The following is a 20391-nucleotide window of genomic DNA, read 5'->3' as shown; positions in this document are numbered from 1 at the left end:
GAGTCCAATAAAGCAAACTTTGGTGTCTGTACTCCACAGAATTCTCCTCACACTTCCACACCCTTCACTCAGCCACAAAGTTGTCAGTTCTGCTTGATTTGTTTGAATACTGTACTCGACGACAGCTGTCGGAAACAGTACATTAGAACAGCTGCTATGACAGCTACAAGGGGCTTGGAGGTTTAATTGGGCTCAATGTGACATTGTGCATTTTTCTAAACATAGAAAGTTCCACAAAAGTAAAGAAATTTCTAATGTGTCTGAACGATGTTTACTTATTGGCACCACCAACTGGTTAACCCCGATTTGAGTTATGTCATTGGGCTCATAGTATCTTTGCCACCAGGGTTGGTGAGACAAAAAAAAAAAAAAAAAAAAAAAAGACAGTAGGAGCAGTTAGATACACAAGAAAAGGGGCATTAAGAGAGAGGAAATGGTAAGGAAGTCACGTCAATAATCTCTTTCAAAGGCTGGCTGGTAGCCAAGGAGGATCCCACAGTGTCTCAGGATTTACTTCCTAAGGAAACGTATTCAGAGGCCCTGAGCCTGGTGCCAGCTGCCAACAAAACCACTCATTACAGTCACAGCCCCGTGGAGAAGGGAGAATGGCTTACTCTCAGCATCTGCGCGGAGGAAGAAAGCGAGAAGCAGCAACAGCGGCCTGGCTACGTGCACCATCCTGCAGCTTGGCAGCGGCCTGAGCTGGCAGTTTGGAATCACTGCCTCGGAAGCTTCAGCGAGTCTGTCCGATCAGAAATTTCAGCTGGAACTCTTTCAGAGCCTGTAAGGGGAGAGGAAGACAAAAGAAAGGAAACACAAGGACGCTTAGATTTTTTACTCTTTTCCTCTTGTTCCATCACAAACACCACGAGACACGATCCATTGTAAACACCCAAGACATTGTAACTGCGATGCCTTTGTTTTAGAAGGGAAATAACTTGGTTCGAAAAATGGGGGAGCTGTGGCACATCTCGTGCCCATTGTCAGGCTACCCTAAAGCCAACCACCTTGAATGGCACTCTCTGCTTGTGCCACCTTTTGGGCAACGCTGTGCGAGAAGAAACTGTCACTTCTTATGAAACACTATGTGAATGCATCAGTGGAAGAAAAAACAGCAATGCTATGAGACAGATTTAAGGGAAGCTCCACCGTGCTGGATAAAAGTCTATTATTGACAGAATAGTGGAAGCTGCTTTCTTGGCACGAGGTGAAGTGACAGGGCTAATTCAACTTCTCCAGCTAAATGGGAGAGGTTAGAATTTTTTACACTAGCACGTTTGGCTTCTTCCCTGAAGACACATCAATGTTCAAGTCTAGTTTGGCTTCAGTAAGTCAAAACAATAGTTAGCATGAGCCTATTTGCTTTAACAGGATTTGTATATGTCTCCTGGGCAATAGCTTTGCTTTCTCAATCTCCTATGTAAAACTGATAAACTGCAAACTGTAGAGAGCCTACTGAGTGCAAGTACACTTAGTATACAGTGCCATGGAGCACAAAAAATGAGTCAAATTCTGTCCTCTGTGACTTTCCAGCTCAGTAGAGAAAATAAGACCGTCACATCTGATGACTAGTATAAGTTAAGAAGTGATGAGTGCCAGGAAAAGAAAACCAAATAATGCCATAAAAGACAGGATCTGGAATGGTATCATAGATAAAGCAGTATCTCAAAGCAGGCCTAGGAGTGTAGGCAGGATTTAACCAAAAAGAGGAAAGGCATTCCAGGAATTCTATTAAAGGCAGGGCAGTGGGAAAGGAACTTTGGAAAAGATGAGTCTCCAGGTTTGGCTGGAGTAGGGCTTCCCAAAGATCTATATGCATTACAACCTCCTGGAAGGCTTGTTAAAACAGAAACCTGGTCGCCACCCCCAGAGTCTGTAGTTCACTAGGTCTGTGATGGGGTCCCAGAATTTACATTTCTAACAAGTTCCTGATGCAGCTGGTACAGGGACAACATTGAGACCACTGGCCTGATAACTCATTAGGAAATCAGAAGGAGAGGAGACAAAAGAAAATGGCTCAGGATTTAAAAAAAAAAAAAACACAAAAGAAAAAGAAAAAGAAAAAAGAAAAGGTCACAGTGAGCCTTGAATGTCAATCTAAGTCAACCAGCCAATTATTCAGCAAACCACAAATAAAACTACTTAATGTTTTAGAGCAGAAGAACAAGGAAATAGGCTTTGGGAAGATAAACTGACATGTACATGTGGAAATATTAGGCCAGAGCAAGAGTCCCAGGTGAGAAGAAACACAGACCACACAGCTATGGTGGTCCTGGTGGTAACTGGAAAGAAGAGAAGGCAATGATTAGGCCCAAGCAATAATTTGAAGTATGACTCTTCAGGTGATAAATAATTGTTCTTATAGGAACCTTCAACAAATCTAGCACACATCTTGAAGTGTTTTTTGCTTGTTTGTTTTTAAAGTTTATTTATTTGAGGGAGAGAGAGAGATGAGAGAGAGCAGTGGGGGGGGGGGGGGGGGGGGACAGAGAGAAAGGGAGAGTGCTGTCAGCACAGGCTCAGTCTCCAAAAACGTGAGATCATAACTTGAGCTGAAATCAAGAGTCAGACACTTAATCAACTCAGCCACCCAGGCACCCCAGACACAGCATCTTATACACAGTAGCCTTTCAATATGGAGAGAGTAATGAATGCTACTGCTTCCTCTATCATTGTGAGAACTTGAGCATGACAATCAGAATGTGTTTGCCAAATGAAACAGTATACCTTTAAGTTTTGTATATTGGAATACTTGAAACACATACAAAATTCTTGACAGGAAATTCTAGAGCTATCCAGAAATAACGTAATCCACTAAAATGACTTGTACTTTTCAAAGTACTGTAGTGCAGATACTACAGTGTGTCTTTTTTGAAACTGAGCTTGAGACTGAGAATAAAAAAATTTAAAAAGATCTTATCTTGTTCATTACTATGCATGAGTGGTTTAAATGAAGGAAAGATAAAACTAAAAGAAAGACTGGGAGATCATTCTAATTACCAATCCACTAGGTAACCCTTTTCATTTTTAACAGATTTGTGGGTGGCATAAAGTGGTAAGTTATACATTGAAACACATCTACTTGAAACCAAAAGCTAGCCAGCTGTTCCAAATCTGCTACTGCTATCAATCTCATCAGGAAAACAACTTATTAGGCAGTTCACAGCTATCAAATGTTAAAATTCTCCAAACTTCATAGGAAAAGTGCTGAAAGAATCAGCTCTCCTCCCTTCCCCCTCTCTCTGTCCCCATCCTCATGCCAGCATTTCAAATGACAGCAAAGTCCAGGAGACATCAGTCCTGTCGGACTCAATTTGTGTCTGTGCAAGCGTATCAGAGCCAACTGCTACATAATGACTCGGTGCGATCACAGAGATGGAGATGTATGAAATGCTCTCTCAGGGAAGAAGTGATTTGGCTTTTTCCTCTGCCTGACCGAAGTGGCATAAGAAGACCAAATTCTTCCAAATGAGCCTACAAATGTTACCTCTGGACTTAAAACAGTGATAGGATCTAGGAATGAATGCAGCTGAAGCGCATACATATTTATACTTAAATGGGCTATGTCCTTGGCCTGATTCGACAAAAGGAGCAGAGGTGTGAAGATAAAACCTATTCGAGATGTTCATTCCGGCTAATCTCCACTCCATATCTTGTTTATTACTTGGAAACTTTGCCAAAAAGGAAATGCTGGCTTGCATATCAGTAACGTGGAATTTAAATTTTAGAACAAAAATGGGAAATGGATTTTTAAAGGAAACACTGACAGCGAAAATAATGAGGATGAATGAATATTACAAGTAGTTTCCATTAGCCTAGAGAAAGGGTTGCCAAGCACTTTGCAACAAAAAGAACAGGAAAAGGGGTTCAGGGATATTAAAAGCACCATGGTTTAGCTTACATCACAAATTACTGTGAGTGTGTTCAATAGCCCTCAGCAGAGGCTAACTCTGATTTTTATATGCCTTGTCCTTTGTGCCTTTCCTTCACTGGGACAAGCCAATAAAACTGAACCATGCAGGTAAAATGAAAGATACACACACACACACACACACACACACACACACACACACATTTAAAACTCTCTGGTTTCTTATTGCTTGCAGGACAAAGATCCTTTTAAGGAACTATAATGTTCTTGATTTTTCAATTAGCCAAATACTACTTTTGTGTTTCTGTACATTGCATGACCTCAGAAGCTAACAACAGTTCAGAGATGCACAATATAATTTGAAATGGAATAACAAAAAGTACACTTGCCTAAAAGCCTCAACAAATCACTGTTTCAAGTGATCACATAAGCTGCCATCTACTCAACTCCTTATCTTCAATTTAACATTGTAACCCTTTCCTGTAATAAGTATATTCATATTCAAACTAATATTCATGCTGAAGGATTTTTCCCAGCTTTCTGAATTGTGGTATATGTTTCTGTAGATTGTGTTAACGTAACAGAAAAAAAGGCATAATGGAACTTTTCTTTCCTTAAAATTAGAATCCCGATTTCCCTAGGAAAATGAATGATTGTCAGTTTTATGTAGGAAATATGCAAAATGAGTGTGCAACATCTTGTCCTACCAGGAAGTAATGAGACTTTCGGGAACTACTAGGTCATATCCAAAAAAGGGAGCCAAGGTGATGAGGCTCCCTTCAGCTAAATGGAGGAGATTCTGGTGGCCAGAAGAAAAACTGCAATTAACTGAATGAAACATATCCTACTAAAATCTGTGAGTTCATCACTTTAAAAATAATTTTTAAAAATTAATAGGTCATCCAGAAGGCAGTTAAAGAATCAAATCATTCTGAGAAGAGTGAGAGAAAGGGAAAGAATTTTTCATTAAAAAAAAATGTCCATAGAACTTAAAAATACAAACAACAAAAAAACCCTGCTGTCACTAGCAAATCAGAGATCATTGTTTATATCCCATTTTTATAATTTTGCCTTTTTCTTATCTAACAACACCATTCTCTCAATTCTAGACTCTAAGAAACAGTAATATTGTAATGATACTTAACTGAGCATTTATTTATATAGATATCTATTAAGTTAGGGGGATGGTGTAGTAAGGAGGAAGTCCCAAAATGTTGTGACTTCTTTCTACCAACCTTCCAAACCAGTCCACTCTCTCTAAACGGACTAGACAGGCTTCCGATCATTTAAGAGAAGCAAGCATTTGTGCACAACATGTGCTACCAGGAAACCCCAATTTGTAAAACAGACATAAGCAGGGGCTGCTGTGGCTGAAGCTAGGAGTTGGGGAGCCTGGAGTTTACAGCAAGCTGACAGAGGCCCCTGAAGGCCATCAGGGAACTCCCTGTCCTCAGTGCACAGCTACAACACAAGGACACGAAAAAAAATAAAAAATAAAATAAATAAATAAATAAATAAATAAATAAATAAATAAATACACTTTCAACATTTCACTTATTTGTGAGGATTTTCCACGAGGAGATAGCCCTCTAAATATTTTTATCACGAGATAGGACAAGAATCCTCCAGCGCTATCCAATAAAAGTTTCTGCAGAATGGAAATGTTCCTTATCTGCACTCATAATTGGCTACTTTAAATGGAGCTAGTGAAACAAGGGAAATAAACATTTTATTGTATTTAAGTTTAATTTAAGCTTAAATGGCCACATGTGGCTAGTGGCTGCCCTCTTGGACAGCACAGACTATGGTTACTTGCTTCAACAGCCTGAACACCGTGGCTATAAATGAGGCATGGATTTTAGGGCTGGAGATGAAAACAGTGAGTTGGGAACCCTTAGTCCTTGTAGTCTTGGCTTCCTCATAATCAGACTCTAAAGATTCATTGTGTTATATGAGGAAACCTACTTAACCTCTGGGCCAAACACTTCTCCATGGCTATCCCATCCCCTGGCAAAATAAATAAATAAATACATACATACATACATAAACTTAAGCTTATTTATTTTAAGAGAGCAAGTGAACGAGAGCAGGGGAGGGGCAGAGAGAGAGAAGGAGAGAGAGAATCCCAAGCAGGCTCCATGCTCAGCTCTGAGCCTGACGTGGGGCTCGAATTCACAAAGTGTGAGATCATGACCTGAGCTGAAATCAAGAGTCAGATGCTTAACTGACTCAGCCACCCAGGTGCCTCATCTTTTTTTTTTTTTTTTTAAATGACTCCATGGAATGTAAAGGAAGGATCAGTAAGTGGGTTAAGTGTATAATTGGAAAATGTCCAAATAGAAATTTTATTATTAAAAAGAGGCATTTGTGTTTCATATCATAGCTAGAAAAGTTTTTTTTTTCCCCACTAGTGAAAGTCCTTCTTTCATGTAATAGAAATGGGAGCTTCTGACAGCAAAAACGTGCCACATCTCATAAACAGAAAAGACCAGCATACTTCTGCACATCATGGGAAATGATTTGTATAGTTCTTATGAAATGGCTACATCCAATTAATTAATATCAGTGAGGAATATGGAAAACATTCTTTAATACATGCAGCACCAAAAGCCTCAATGCCCATTATGAAAACCGCTGCTGAGAAAATGGAGAACAGTGGATAAAGGCTATTAAGTTAAATAACACACTGATAAAATAACTGTATATCCAATCCATGCCAGATAAAACACTCAAATCTAAAGGATATTAGGAATTATTTTTATGAGTGAAACTCAAATCTTCTTAAAATGATACTCTTTCACATAATGGCACATCATATCAAAAACTCTATTTTTTTTTTCTTCAAATTTTGGTCCTAAACATGCTTACATGGAAATAAGTTGGGGGGGGGGGTGGGAGATTTCATGAGTTATCACATATAAATACAAAATAATAATTCAATCATCTTATTTTTGGAGCAGGCTATGAAGACACCAAGGAACTCTAAGTAAGCAAACAGTAATTCTTTGAAAGAATCAACTGAATTATAAGAATATCTGAAGAGTAAAATGATACTTATCAATATGGATACTATAAAAGGCTGTCTACATGCTTAGTTTTAATACATACAGAGACAAGCCAATTATCTGAGCTTAATATAGTATGATTCACTTTCTAAATCACTATCAATAACATCTCTACAAAATATCAAAACTTTACATTTGGAGCAAACATAGTTACTTTCATTAATGACAAAAGGACATTATTAACTGATTATGTTTTTCTCTTTCAAGAAGTAAAAGTGAAGTATGCCATGAGGAAAAAAAAAACAGACAATGAAGGAAAAAAACAAAACAAAACACCTTATGTCCGTGCCTATTTTACCTCTACAAATGGAACTATAATTATGATTTGAAATGGAGGAGAGTTTTAGAAAAAGCAAGCCATTTCTTTAAATGATTATTGCATGTAATTACTTCTATCTAGTTTTATGTGATGCTGGTGGAAACTGGCAATACAAGTCTATTCAGCTGGCTATTGGGACTCTGTTATCTGTTGCATTCTTCCAGAAACATATATTAAAAGTAAGTAACTGATTAATCTCACAAAGTGTAGATAGATACTCAATCCAGCCACTTCTTGCCCAAATAATACAACAGATTCTATTATATTAATCTTTGGGCACCTTTAAATGGACGTGAAACCATCATTCCTAACTCACTATACCTGATTTTCATTACCTTAAAATAGAAAAGGGTGTTCTTCTTTCACACATATAAAATATTTCTTGTTTAAAATGCACTTAGTTTTTAAAATATATTATGGGTAATAAGGCATTAATCATTATTATGTTCATTTTATTTATTTCCATCAACACATAGTGGAAAAGAAATCCAGCAATACATGATACATTTTATTTATTTACTGTGAAAAATAAATTTTTACATTTGTTGGGAAATTATCATTCCCTTTAGCACTGATTACTTTTTTTTTCTTGAAAGTATTTTAAAAGCAAAATGAAGGGCCTTTTAATTGTTGTTAACTCCTTCCATACTAGAGCTCAATGAGAACCGATTTTTGCCTACTCACAGGTGCTAGGACTATAATTCCATGCTCAGAATGATCAAAGCTCTAGACCAGTAGCTCACAATTGAGAATGATTTTGCCACCTCCCCAGGGACATTTGGTAATGTCTGGAGAGATTTTTTGTTGTCACGACATAAAGGGAGCTAATGACATATAAGAGGTTGAGGACAGGGATGCTACTAAATATCTCAGAAGGCACAGTATACTCCCTCCCGTACCTGTCAAGAATTAACTGCCCAAAATGTCAACAGTGTCAACATTTGGAAACACTGTCCAAGAATAGTTCATTAATGTTGAGGAATAAAAAAAAATGTTCAGGAATTTTCAAGACCTGTTTCTATTACACTGTTTTCTAAACCCAATAATCGGAGGTGTTTTCAGTGCAGTTTTAGTATATAAACTCAAAACAGATTTGAATCTCTGGGCATGGCAGTCAAAACACTATGGATGACTCTCAAATTTCCCTTTTTGTCCTGAGCTAGAATTGAAATTGCCTTGCTTTATGGGAAGTTCAGTTCACAGGCTTAGGTGACATAAATATTGTCACCAATTAAAAGAATGAATCTGTTAAATGGAGCAGACATTGTTGCACTGATGTCTGTCAGTGAATAGACATGGTTCCCATTTCTCATGCTGGGAGCTCAGCTCTTCTCTGAGGGAACAGTCCCAGGATGGAAATATCCAGTTCTAAGGAATGTTCTTTCAAATCACTGCCAGCAACAGAAAGATAGAGGTCACCATGAATGGCTGGAGAATGTGGAATTAAGGAATATTCTCTTCATTTTCCCAATATTGACCTCATGACTTAGGCTGGTGTCTCTTTGAAAATCTCTGAACAACACACACAGTAGAAGAATTCAATTCTCTGTAGAGAACCCACATATATGGTTATTAAAACAAATAGAAACATAACCTAAAGAAAGGTAGACAGGACAAATATTAATCAGAGATATTCCATATACACTCTCCTCCTCACTTGCACATTTATTGTATTCAGTTATATTACATTCTTCTTCATTGTTAGTACCTTCTTCACATCTATGAGTCTCCTTGAATGGAACCATAAATTGATAAAAATCACAAAAAAATTACAGGTAATCTTGGGCAATCCCTTCTATTAGCAGACAATGAATGAAGTGAAAGAACATAATTGAATTAATAACCTCAGAATATACTTCTGGTTAGTCTCAGAGGAGGGTTCAGAACCCAGGCCAATTTTATATCTCATATAGCATGCTGCTTCTATCATCTCTGACTTATATAATGGAGACCCTAGCTTAGATGAAGCCATGATTAATTCTAAAATGAGCAACATAAAGAAAAAGCCTCTCCTTTAATTGGAAGACAGACAATATAAGGATTCATTCTAATGAAGAAGGAAGAAAACTTTAGAAAGGGTGTATAGGAAGAAAGGATGAGAGAATCTCACTGGATAAAATACTTGACAGTCATTGTCCTAGATGGATAAATAATTCACAAATTAAAGTTTACACCATGAGTCAAAAATTCTCCAAAAGGTCAATCTTTAACTCAATAACCCATTATTGTGTATTTGAGTATCTTAGAGCCAAACAGTTTACAGGTGTGTTTAGAAACAGAAATGATTAACCAGAAATGGATTTTCAAATATTCTCACAAGTTAGTAATTGAATTAATGACATGCAGGCACATGTTTGTATCACCAAAAGCATATCTATTTTGTATATTACCATCAAGTTCTTTTTTATGGGGTTTTCTCTTTTATTTAAATTTTACCAAGGATACATTTTGACTAATTGGAAATAAATAAGAATGTGTTAGATAGTGAAGTCACAGAGTTATACAGGACAGTTATCCAAGCAGAAAGATACTGGCCTGAGTGCTCTTTACTATAAAGTTGCTTAGGGCAACATGGCCATATTGAAAGAAGAAATGAAGACATACAATGGCTATTTTTCAAAAGCAGTTGGAATTATAAAGTGATTTGATAATAAAGTAAAAAAATTTCCTGCAGCAATAAAAGCACTATGCATTTCCCATACCAAGATGTGTCAGACGGGCAATGAAAAAAAAATTTTTCCCATAGTCACCCTTTTAGAAAATATATTCAAGACCTCCGGAAAAAGGCTTTTGTAAAATACTGTCGTTTTTATTACATTTCTATAAAATCCTCAAAGAAAAAAAAATACACAGTACCTATATCAGAAAAAAGAGTTTAAAGTCATTCAAAGCCTACTTGCAAACTGGATGTAATAACTTCCTCACTACCAAACTTTCCGGATACTGACTATATAATCTTAAATGAGTGGCTCACATGACTAAAAGAAAAGAAAATGTCAAATAACATCAACCAAACTTCTCCGCTAGGTTTAGGCATCATCACAGAAACCTTCTGACACGCAGATTTTTATATTCCAAAGTAGGAAAGTAGCCAGGTACTAATATGAGCAGACCCAAGTCAGGGGAGCGAACAGGCAATGGTGCTGGCAGGCGAGTGCTGGGAGATCAAGCCCCAAATTAAAATGCCATCCTTTAAGGAGTCTCTCTACCTTTTGTGATATGTCCTATGATGTTTCCTTCACAAACTTACTAGGCTGGCCCTATTCTTTAATATGTTTCCTTTAATATTTTTTAAATCATAGATTTAACCATGATGTGTTATTGTATCACCTTGTAAAAATCTTTTGCAAACCTAAGCTTTTAGAAAAGGTGGTTACTTTCTCCCACGGCACTGTCATTAGGGTCAAACTATTCATAGCATAAATCTTCATCATTTTTGGGGTGCTTCGTGGCTCAGTCACTTAAGCGTCCCACTCTTGACCTCAGCTCAGGTCATGATCTCACAGTTTGTGAGTTCTACCCCTGTATAGGGCTCTGCTTTGATAGCATAGAGCCTGCTTGGGATTCTGTCTCTCCCTCTCTCCGCCCATCCCCTGCTTGCTCTCTGTTTCTTTCTCTCAAAATAAATAAATAAGCTTGAAAAAACTTCATCATTTTCAAACTTATCACTTTATATTGATGTATACATTCCACACATAAATATGGTACACACAGGCCATAGACAAATATAGTGCATGTTTAAAAATGCATGTGAAAAATATGTATTTAACATATTATATATAGCTACTATATTACTAATGAACTACATATACTATCAAAGACACAAAATTAGACATTTTTTAAGTGAGATAAAAAACAAACAAATAAAAGTTCTATGATTCTCTCCCAGGTCAAACAAGTCATTGGAGTTCCATTGTTCTAGATGTTCCACAGTGTGGATTATTTTCACATACACTTCAGGTGGCAATGGATAAAAAAAGAGAGCTTTTACTCATTTGTCCAGGAACGCCCTTCTGGAGTCAAACACTTGTTGTAATAACCAAATGTTAAAGGCTCGATGTGACAGCTGATGTCAACATGATGTAACACAGAGGAGAAAAGACAGTGTTTTTGAGAGGTTCATACAATGTCCTTGTTTTATAATTGTAAGCCATCTATCCTAAGCTAAAATAACTTTTACACATCAACTGTGTTTTTGTTTTAAAAATGAATTCCTTCATTCTTCTGCTCCAGAAATATTTCTGAATACCAGGCATGGCGACAGGTACAGAGACATAACAATGCACAGGACAACAAGTTCCCTGATACATTCGGGGCAAGGAGGTAGAAAAAGTAAGAGCTTTCCAGGTTAAGGGATCAGACTGTCCAGGGCAGAGACTGGGGCCCAGTGAGCCAGGCAGTGTGTGGTAGGCTGGGAAAGCAAACTGGGTCCAGACTGCACAGGACCTGGAGGCCACACTGCAGACACCGGATTACATTTGAAATGCAATGGGAAGACACTGGTGGGCTTTATGTTATGGAGTGACATGGTCTGAATTGTATTTAGATGGCTTCTCCAGTGGCTGTGTGCCAATGGTTTTAAAAATGCAGTTCTCCCTCACCCTCTGCCGCCCCCCCACCGCCACCGCCGGCCCACCCAGCTCCAAGTTTCTGCAGAACCTTCCACTCTATTTATGTGGGCATTGCCATTGTACTCTGCTGTGAAGTCTTTTGACCATTTCACTTTTCAAGGACCCTGTGGCACTGTCCCTTTCCCAATTCTGTTTAACACAACCAGAAATAATGTGTTGCTTTTCATTGTTTTGAGTCACTGCTCTCTGTTCCTAGATAGCAACAGGCCCTGGAAAACCAAATGAATTTTCTTCATGGTGGGGCTCACTTTAACACACTTTAAATTTTTTACTTGAAAAGTAAAGTACCTGATGTTAGTTCTCATTTGCATTCCTGAAATCTAGAAAAAAAATCTGCTTTCATGTACAAAGGGACAGTAGGCACACTAGATCTCTGTAGTCACACTTTTGAATCTGTGATTCCGGAAAGGCTTTCTACCCACACTTAAAAAAGTTTCTAAAGTTTGGTACGTCAAAGTCTTGTTTTGACCCTTTTAAACCTTGTAATATTAGCAGTGATACTAATATCCAATAGTACACTGCATTCACACTATTAGAAAACACAGCCATTCCAATAATTCAAAAATCCTTTATTTCAGGATTTAGAAGCTAGGTCCTACTGTGAGTCAGTTACTGGCTAGTTTCCCAAATTAGCTTTTCGGTCTCAGCTATCTTGTCCATTTCATCCCTCAGGTTTTCACTCCAGGATTTCTTCCATTATTATAGCAAGGCCTTTAACACCCCAACATGCAGGCATTTAATTCCTTATTTTTTTTTTCTTATTAGTTACCTAAACTTGAAACTGCTAGTATTTAACCTATTTAACCTATAATGTAAAAATACATTATAGAGCACTACAGTTTGTTGGACAAGAGATATAGCAGGTAACCAAGAAAATGCCACCTTACTCAGTCTCTCTAATAAAGGAATCTATTCCTCCTCTAGTCATTCCTGCCACTTGCCTTGGCCAACAGAATAGGTAAGAAATGACATTGTGCACATTCTGACCCTGAATCTCAAGTAGCCCAGAAAACCTGAGGAAGTAGCTCTTGTGCTTCCTTCCACTTGCTGATATTGGGTCCCCTGTCACCACCGTTTGATCAAGGCCAAGGTGGCCCGGCAGACGATGAAGAGACCATGTGGAACAGAGATGAGCTACCATCTGAGCATCTGGGGACGAGTCATTCCCCAGAGGACCTGGCAGCTGACCCCAGACTCATAAGCAATTTCAGGAAAGATGAGCCAAGTATGGCCCATAAGAGCAGAGCCGCCTACCTGAGCTCAGCCTAGAATGCTGACGCAGAGCACTGCAAGATAAATAAAGGGATGTTTGGTTTAATCTACTAAATTTGGGGATGGTTTGGTATACAGCAAAAACTAATATTGCTAAGGGGATATTTATCTCATCCAAAATAAAATAAATATTCTTTTAAAATGTACATTTTCAGGGCACCTGGGTGACTCAGTCGGTTGAGCGACCAACTTCGGCTCAGGTCATGATCTCAAAGGTTGTGAGTTCGAGCCCTGTGTCGGGGTCTGTGCTGACAGCTCAGAGCCTGGAGCCTGCTTCTGATTCTGTCTCCTGCTCTCTCTGCCCCTCCCCCACTCATGCTCTGTCTCTGTCTCAGAAATAAACAAACATTAAATAAATAAATAAATAAATAAATAAATAAATAAATAAATAAAATGTACATTTTCTTCAGTACTTTATCACATTTTGAATACAGGTAGGGTGGGGTGCCTGGGTGGCTCTGTTGGTTCAGTGTCCAACTTCAGCTCACCGTTCCTGAGTTTGAGCCCCACGCTGGGCTCTGTGCTGACAGCTTGGAGCCTGGAGCCTGCTTCAGATTCTGTGTCTCCCTCTCTCTCTGCCCCTCTCCCACTTGTGTTCTCTCTCCTCCTTCCCTCCCCCCCACCTCTAAAATAAATAAACATTAAAAAAATAAAATACATATATACATACATACATACATACAGGTAGGCAAACTTGGTTTCTTATGGCTGCATCTGAGTTAATTTTGTCCTCTTTTGACAGCAATCAACTAGTAAAATCATTGTCATTTTTTAAGTGGTGTATTTTTAAGTAGTGTATTGTTTTGTGATTTAGGAAAAATCAGTAACTTGAAACTATTTGTGTCTCTCTGCCCCTTCTTCCAATTATAAATATTTTTCTGCCACATAGCTCAAAACACAATTGTTCTAAAATGTCTTTAACCATTGGCTAAAACCACATAGCATGATGTTCCTCCCTGGTGATATAATTGAAGTGACGTATGTGTCTGAGATTCAACTGATCTCACTGAGTGTACTGACAGATACTAGTTAGTATAATTTTATTTCCATATATTCTGTTTTCCTTAAGCAGTTTCTGCCCAGGGATAAAATCCACAAATCAAGTTAGGTTAATAACCTAAAAACAGAGAAATTTCAGAAGCTTTTTAAAGGAATGACATTTTGAACAGTTAGTGTGCACTCCTCTGGCCGGCTTCTGACAGAGCATGTTGGATGTGTCTGTAATTGGATAGGAGCTAGTCAACTTGCCCAGTTACTAGAATGGGTGAAAAAGTAAGAAAACATAATAAATATTAAAATCAGTAAGTGAATTTGGCAAGGCTATTGAATACATGGTCGATACAAAACTCCAGCTGCATTTTATACTCACAAAAAGCAGAAAATAAATATTTTTAAAAATGTGCCATTTGCAACAGCATCAAAAATATATTAAAAATCTAGAAATAAATATAACAAAAGTTAACAAGATTTCTATGCCGAAAATTATATAGCATTAATAAATTAAAGATGATATAAATAAATGAGTGATTATAATATGTTCATGGCTTAAAAGACTCTTTATTGTAAAAATGTTAATATTTCCCAAATAGATCTATAAATTCAATGGAATTCCAACATAAATTTCAACATGTTTTTTCTTGAGAAATAGAAAGCTTATTTTAAAATTTATAAGAAAGTGCAAACAACCAAGAATAGCTAAAACAATCTTAAGAACAAATGTTGAAAAACTACCTATTGAAGGTAACACTACCAGTTACCAAGACTTATGACAAAGCAACACAATTTAAGACAGTGAAGTATTGGCTGAAGGGCAAAAAGACCAGAAGAGCAGAATAATAACTCTAGAAACATGTACACTTGTATTTAGGCACTTGACTTATAAGCAACTGTGTCCTTGTAATGCAGTAGGAAGGAATAATCTTTTCAATCAGTAGCACTGGGTCAAGTGGATATCTATATGAAAAAAAATATATGTTGGCTCCCTACCTCACACCATACATGAAATCAATTCCACATAGACTAGAAACCTAAACATGAAGATAAACAATAAATCTTACCAAAAATAGCACAGAAAAATATCTTTGTAACTTTGGGACAGGCAAAGACTGTTGAAACACGGCAAAGTAACAACAATAAATAAGTTGGAATTAATTAAAATTTAAAATGCCTGCTCATCAAAAGACATTATTAAGACAGGAGTGGAAGAAGATATCTGCAAAAAACATATCCACCGCAGTCCCAAAACTATCAACTTTTTCATTGTATTGCCTGTCTTTTGGAGGGAGAAAGTGACAATAAAAGTCTTAAACAAGCAATTCACAAGGAGAATATCCAAATGGCCACCAAACATCCACAAAGATGTTCACCAATGTTAGTCATTGAAGAAATGTAAAATAATATTACAAGAAACCACTCTACACTCACCAGAATATTTACAATTGGAAATTGAACACCACCACATTTAGGCAAGGTTGTAGAACAAAGGAATACTCATATAAAGCTGATGAGAGTGAAAACTGGTAAAATCCCTTTGAAATAGTTTTGTTTGTATTTAATAAAGGTAAATATACACCAAATCCTACCTTCCAGCAGTTCCATTGCTAGTGATATATCCAGCATTAACATAAACCTTACTACAGAAAAGAGACATAAACTAGAATTAACCTAAAAACTCATCAATACCAGAGGGAATAAATAAATTGTGGTAAATTCATAAAATTGACTAGTGTTCATAGTAATTAAAATAAATATATTCTGCTGAGAAAACTCAAGATAGAAACTTAGTTTTGTTTAGCTCAGTTTAGTTTTTTTCTAGAAACTGTTTTTCAGGTTTTCAGGATATGTTTTACTTTAGTTACCCACCCCCCACTAGTCATTTTGAAGAAAATAAATTTGTCATTAAGAATATCTGAAGTCAAAGTTACATACAAATTAGAGTGGAGCTCAAATTCTCTTGGAAACATATATAGAAGGTAGAAATAATACATGATCGGACTAACACACTGGGAATCTAAAGACGTGACTTTCGGCACGTAGGATCAGGTACAGTCTTTGCGTTCCAAGCAGGAGTGAGAAGCACCAGAACATGATGAAGCAATCCATGTACACAAGGAGGAATGGCCCCTCAGTCCAGGAGTAGCAGTACGGGCCAAAGAAAAGGGCAGAGAAAAATAGAGGACCAGAGTTCTGGACCAGCTTTAGCACTCACTTCCGTATTCACCCTTGTCAAGTCACTCCCTTTCTCTGCCTCATTTTTCCTAGCTGTTCTATTTTATAGCACACTTGACCTTTCCTATATCATATAATTTATTTGTTATGTTAATTGCTTATTATTCTTATTCCCCATAGTATCCACAAGAACAAGAATTTTTGAAAACCTTATTAAATATTTACGGCTTGTGTGAAAGTACATACCTACATGAAAAATGTGCAGGATAAGCTCATTTTGCAAGATACAACAAAAAGTGCAGCACACCCATCTGCAGCTTTTCCAGCTCACTGGGAGGCGGTGATGGTAGTGGCAGTGGTAGAGGCACTGATTCTCCCAGTTAGCTACACTGACCGCTTATTCTCTGAAGGGCACAATACTGGGCTACTCAAAGGTAGGTTTGGCAAAGCCCTAGACCTGTAATCTTAATGAGAAATTACCATTCGATCTTCTAGTTTACTCCAGGTTTAGAATCTTTCAAAGCATGTATGTAAATAGGTAAAGGAAGGTAAAAATCCTCAAAACAATGTTTTCTTTCTTTTTCTTACATGAAATAGCTGGAGAAACTTGTTTAATGGTAAAGTCACAAAGTTAAGATAGGGTTCCAAAGACTCTACAAACAAATATTTATTCAATGTCAACTTTCTGTATCCCACATCTTGCTAATCCATGTCAGACATAAAGAAGATTAGACAAAGCAATGTCTCTAAGGAATTTGCTGTTCGTTTGGAAATACAGGAACATGAAAATTAGAAAATCATGATAATGTACCCTGAGCCAAATAGATGGTTTGAGTAATAAATACCCATATATGTTTAGAGGAGGAAAATAGCATCTCAGTGGTCAGGAAAGATTTTGTGAAATTGGTGGTATCTGATGGGGACCTTGAAGAATATTTTACATCCTGGTGTGAGAACAGTAAAATGCATTTCAATGATAAGCCTAAGATGTAGAGGTTGGTATGTTCAAAACATATTCAGGAACCAGTAAATTGGCCATTGTATCCACATCACAGGTTTGGTACAGCAAGGAATTAAGATATGTAAAGCGAGTTTCCAGCAGTCCTTCAAGGCATGTTGAACTTATCCTGCAAGTCAGTAAACCTCAAACCATCAACAGAAAAAGTAGAGATAAAGTTGGAGTTAGTTCTCCCAAAGTGTGTGTGTAAGCCTTAAATCTCTTAAAGTAAAAAAGTTTAGAACTATGATGATAGCAATGTCTGTCTCTTGGATATCAGTGAGGTAGGGTAATGATAAATCATAATACTGCATTCCAAAAATGCCTATTCAAATTACACTATTGCCACGATAATATAATTCCAATTTTGTCCTAAATGGCATCAGGCATTTTTGATTCCCTTGGAATCAATATCTATATAAAACACATCCATTTTATAATTGGAAATCTTGATCCCATAGAAGCAGTCTGGTGGTTGGGCTGAACGGGCGTTGCATTCCCCACTTTGTCATTATCTTATTTCAAGAAGGCTCTGGAGACGATTCCTGACATCTCCATGCTTCGCCTTCCATCTGTGTGAAATGAAAATAATAGCTGCCTCCTCCCTACCTCATCAAAATCAGTGAGCAACAAAAGCACATTAAAATCAGGGATGCAGGAAGGATTTTAAGGAAAGAAGCTTTTGTCCATTGTCATTAAAAACAAAAGAAAATTTAGCCAGCCTTTCTCAGCTGGGGTTCCATGAGATAATTATGCCCTACAGAATATAATTTGACTGATTCTTTTTTCAATTCTCCCAAGGATAGTACAAAGCTAGTACTATTCTAGATGCACGGGCCAGAAATTAAGTCATTACATACAATAGATGCCTTAGGGCATTAGGGCTGACTTTTCTTGTGAACTCAGGATGGGAGAAGCTGACATTGTATCCAAATTAGGCTTTGGTATTTGATGTCATTTTACTTAAGAAAAAACAAAAAAGTTCTATGTTTACAGCCCTGTAGAGCCAAAGTCTCACATTATTCTAAAGAAAAATAAAATAACCTAGAGTAATGCTAGAATGAATAGCCCATAAATTTGGGGATGTCACACAGAAGTAAGAAAGAAGAGAGAAAAGAGTAAATGTTACCATACTTTACCATTTACAAGATGTTTTTTGAGAAGAAATTCTGACTTAATACCTGATATTTATGGAGCTCATTTAAAATTCTACACAATGTGCTTCTGGAAGGCAAACATCCTTCTTCCTGTTTTAGAGATGAGGAGAATGAGACCCAGGAAAAATAACCTTCCTCACATCTACAGCTGCTATGAAGCAGGGGCTCAAATTCAAGTCAGTTTAATTACACATGAAGGCTGCTCCTTTCGTAGCTCTCTAATCTCACAAAAGCTTCTCGAGGTAAGAGATAGCTTCACGTGCAGATGAAAAAACTGAGGTTCTGAGGAGGTTCAGGGTCTGGCCCAAAGGCTCAGTGCTAGCAAGTTGTTTCTGACTGCAAATTTTACATAACCTGCCAAGCCATTGCTGAGAAAAGAAAGCAAAGGAAACGAAGATGGCTGTTACAGGTGGAAGTGTGTTCCTGCAGAAGTTGGCACATTTAAGTCCTAACCACCGCCCCCCCCCCGAAAAAAAATTTCAGAATGTGATGTATTTTGTAGATGGGGTCTTTACAGAGACAATCAAGTTGAAATGAGACCATTAGGATAGCTGTAATCCAATATGATTACTATCCTTATAAGAAGAGGAAATCTGTACACAGACACACAGAGAAGGAAGACAACATGAAGACACAGGCAGAAAATGGCCATCTATAAGCAATCAGAGAGGCCTGGAGCAGATCCTTGCCTCATGGCCCTCATAGACGCCAACCTTGCTGATACCTGCTAGCCCCCACATCTGTGAGACAATAAATTTCTCTTGTGTGAGGCACTCAGTTTGTGGTACTTAGCTATGGCAGCCCTAGAAAAATAAAAAATGATACAATGGCAAACAATGACAGGAAGCGTTAAAATAAAAAAAAATGTAATGGTTCAAAATTCACAAACTAGGTAAGCGCAAAACAACTTTATTTCTGTAAATCTGTAACATTTATGTTTCTGAGGATATTAAAGATTAAAACTACACCAAGACTTTTAGAACATCTTGTCTACTGCAATAAATTAAAATCTCATTACTGTTTTTGGTAAAAAAAATGGACATACATTATCTATTGTAGGGTAAAATATTTTGATTCACTCTATTGAAAGCTAACCCACAGGGTTTATGGTGATATTCAGATTGTTTGAAAATCAAAACAATTATAAGTCCTATGTATTACCACATATATGCAATGCCAAGAGATGCTTACATATTTAAATCTTAGGTTTTCACTAGTTTATTAATCAATCCATAGTCAGTATGTATCCTTTGGGGGTACACATTAAAGAGTTCTATTTTTTTTAAGTAAGCTATACACCCAACATGGAGTTTGAACTCATGACCCTGAGATGAAGAGTCATATGCTCTGACAGAGCCAGCCAGGCATTACAAGAGTACTATTTTTTAAGTATCTTCTTAATTCCACAAGGATAATTCTAGATAATGCATCAAGAATCCATATTAGTGATATTTATAATTTTAACAGCTAATAAAACCGAATATTCTCTTTTTCCAAATAATTGTACATTTTTTGCAAAAAATACCATACTCTGCGTACCATGATACCTTTCAATTGATAAGATTACAATATCACTGTTTTTGAAGGAGAGAACAATGATACAATGATAATGAATAAGGTCTATTTCATTTGAAGTTCTTTGCAATGTTTTTTTCATGGGATGGTTAAAGAAAAGGACACAGAGGAAATGACCAGTACATGCTAACTGATGAAATTGTCATTATTATTATTAAAACAATTAGTTAAAAATTATTGTGATTTGTTTTTTATATGCTTATAATAAAATCACATATAATATACATTTGAAGATATGTCCTAGGTATGAGTCTCTTTTTAATGAATTTTTCCAAGGTGATTGCCCTTTCAATCTGTATAATCAAGTCGTTTTTAAGCTTAACAATATGTTCTTCA

At 37.1% G+C, this 20391-nt stretch overlaps 1 protein-coding gene across 13 annotated transcripts in view; it reads right to left on the bottom strand.

Annotated features, from left to right (window-relative positions):
* The window catches only part of PTPRD (protein tyrosine phosphatase receptor type D), a 534534-nt gene that overhangs the window by 421547 nt on the left and 92596 nt on the right, over positions 1–20391 (bottom strand). For all 13 annotated transcript variants that reach the window (XM_047830543.1, XM_047830548.1, XM_047830545.1 and 10 more), the window contains exon 2: positions 615–781. In XM_047830543.1, coding sequence (XP_047686499.1) covers positions 615–678 — 64 coding nt within the window. In that variant the 5' untranslated portion in view covers positions 679–781. The remainder of the gene's footprint in view (positions 1–614; positions 782–20391) is intronic.

The sequence above is a fragment of the Prionailurus viverrinus genome, chromosome D4 (genome assembly GCF_022837055.1).
Source record: "Prionailurus viverrinus isolate Anna chromosome D4, UM_Priviv_1.0, whole genome shotgun sequence".
NCBI classification, from domain to species: domain Eukaryota; kingdom Metazoa; phylum Chordata; class Mammalia; order Carnivora; family Felidae; genus Prionailurus; species Prionailurus viverrinus.
This window is presented reverse-complemented; position numbering and strand designations above follow the sequence as displayed.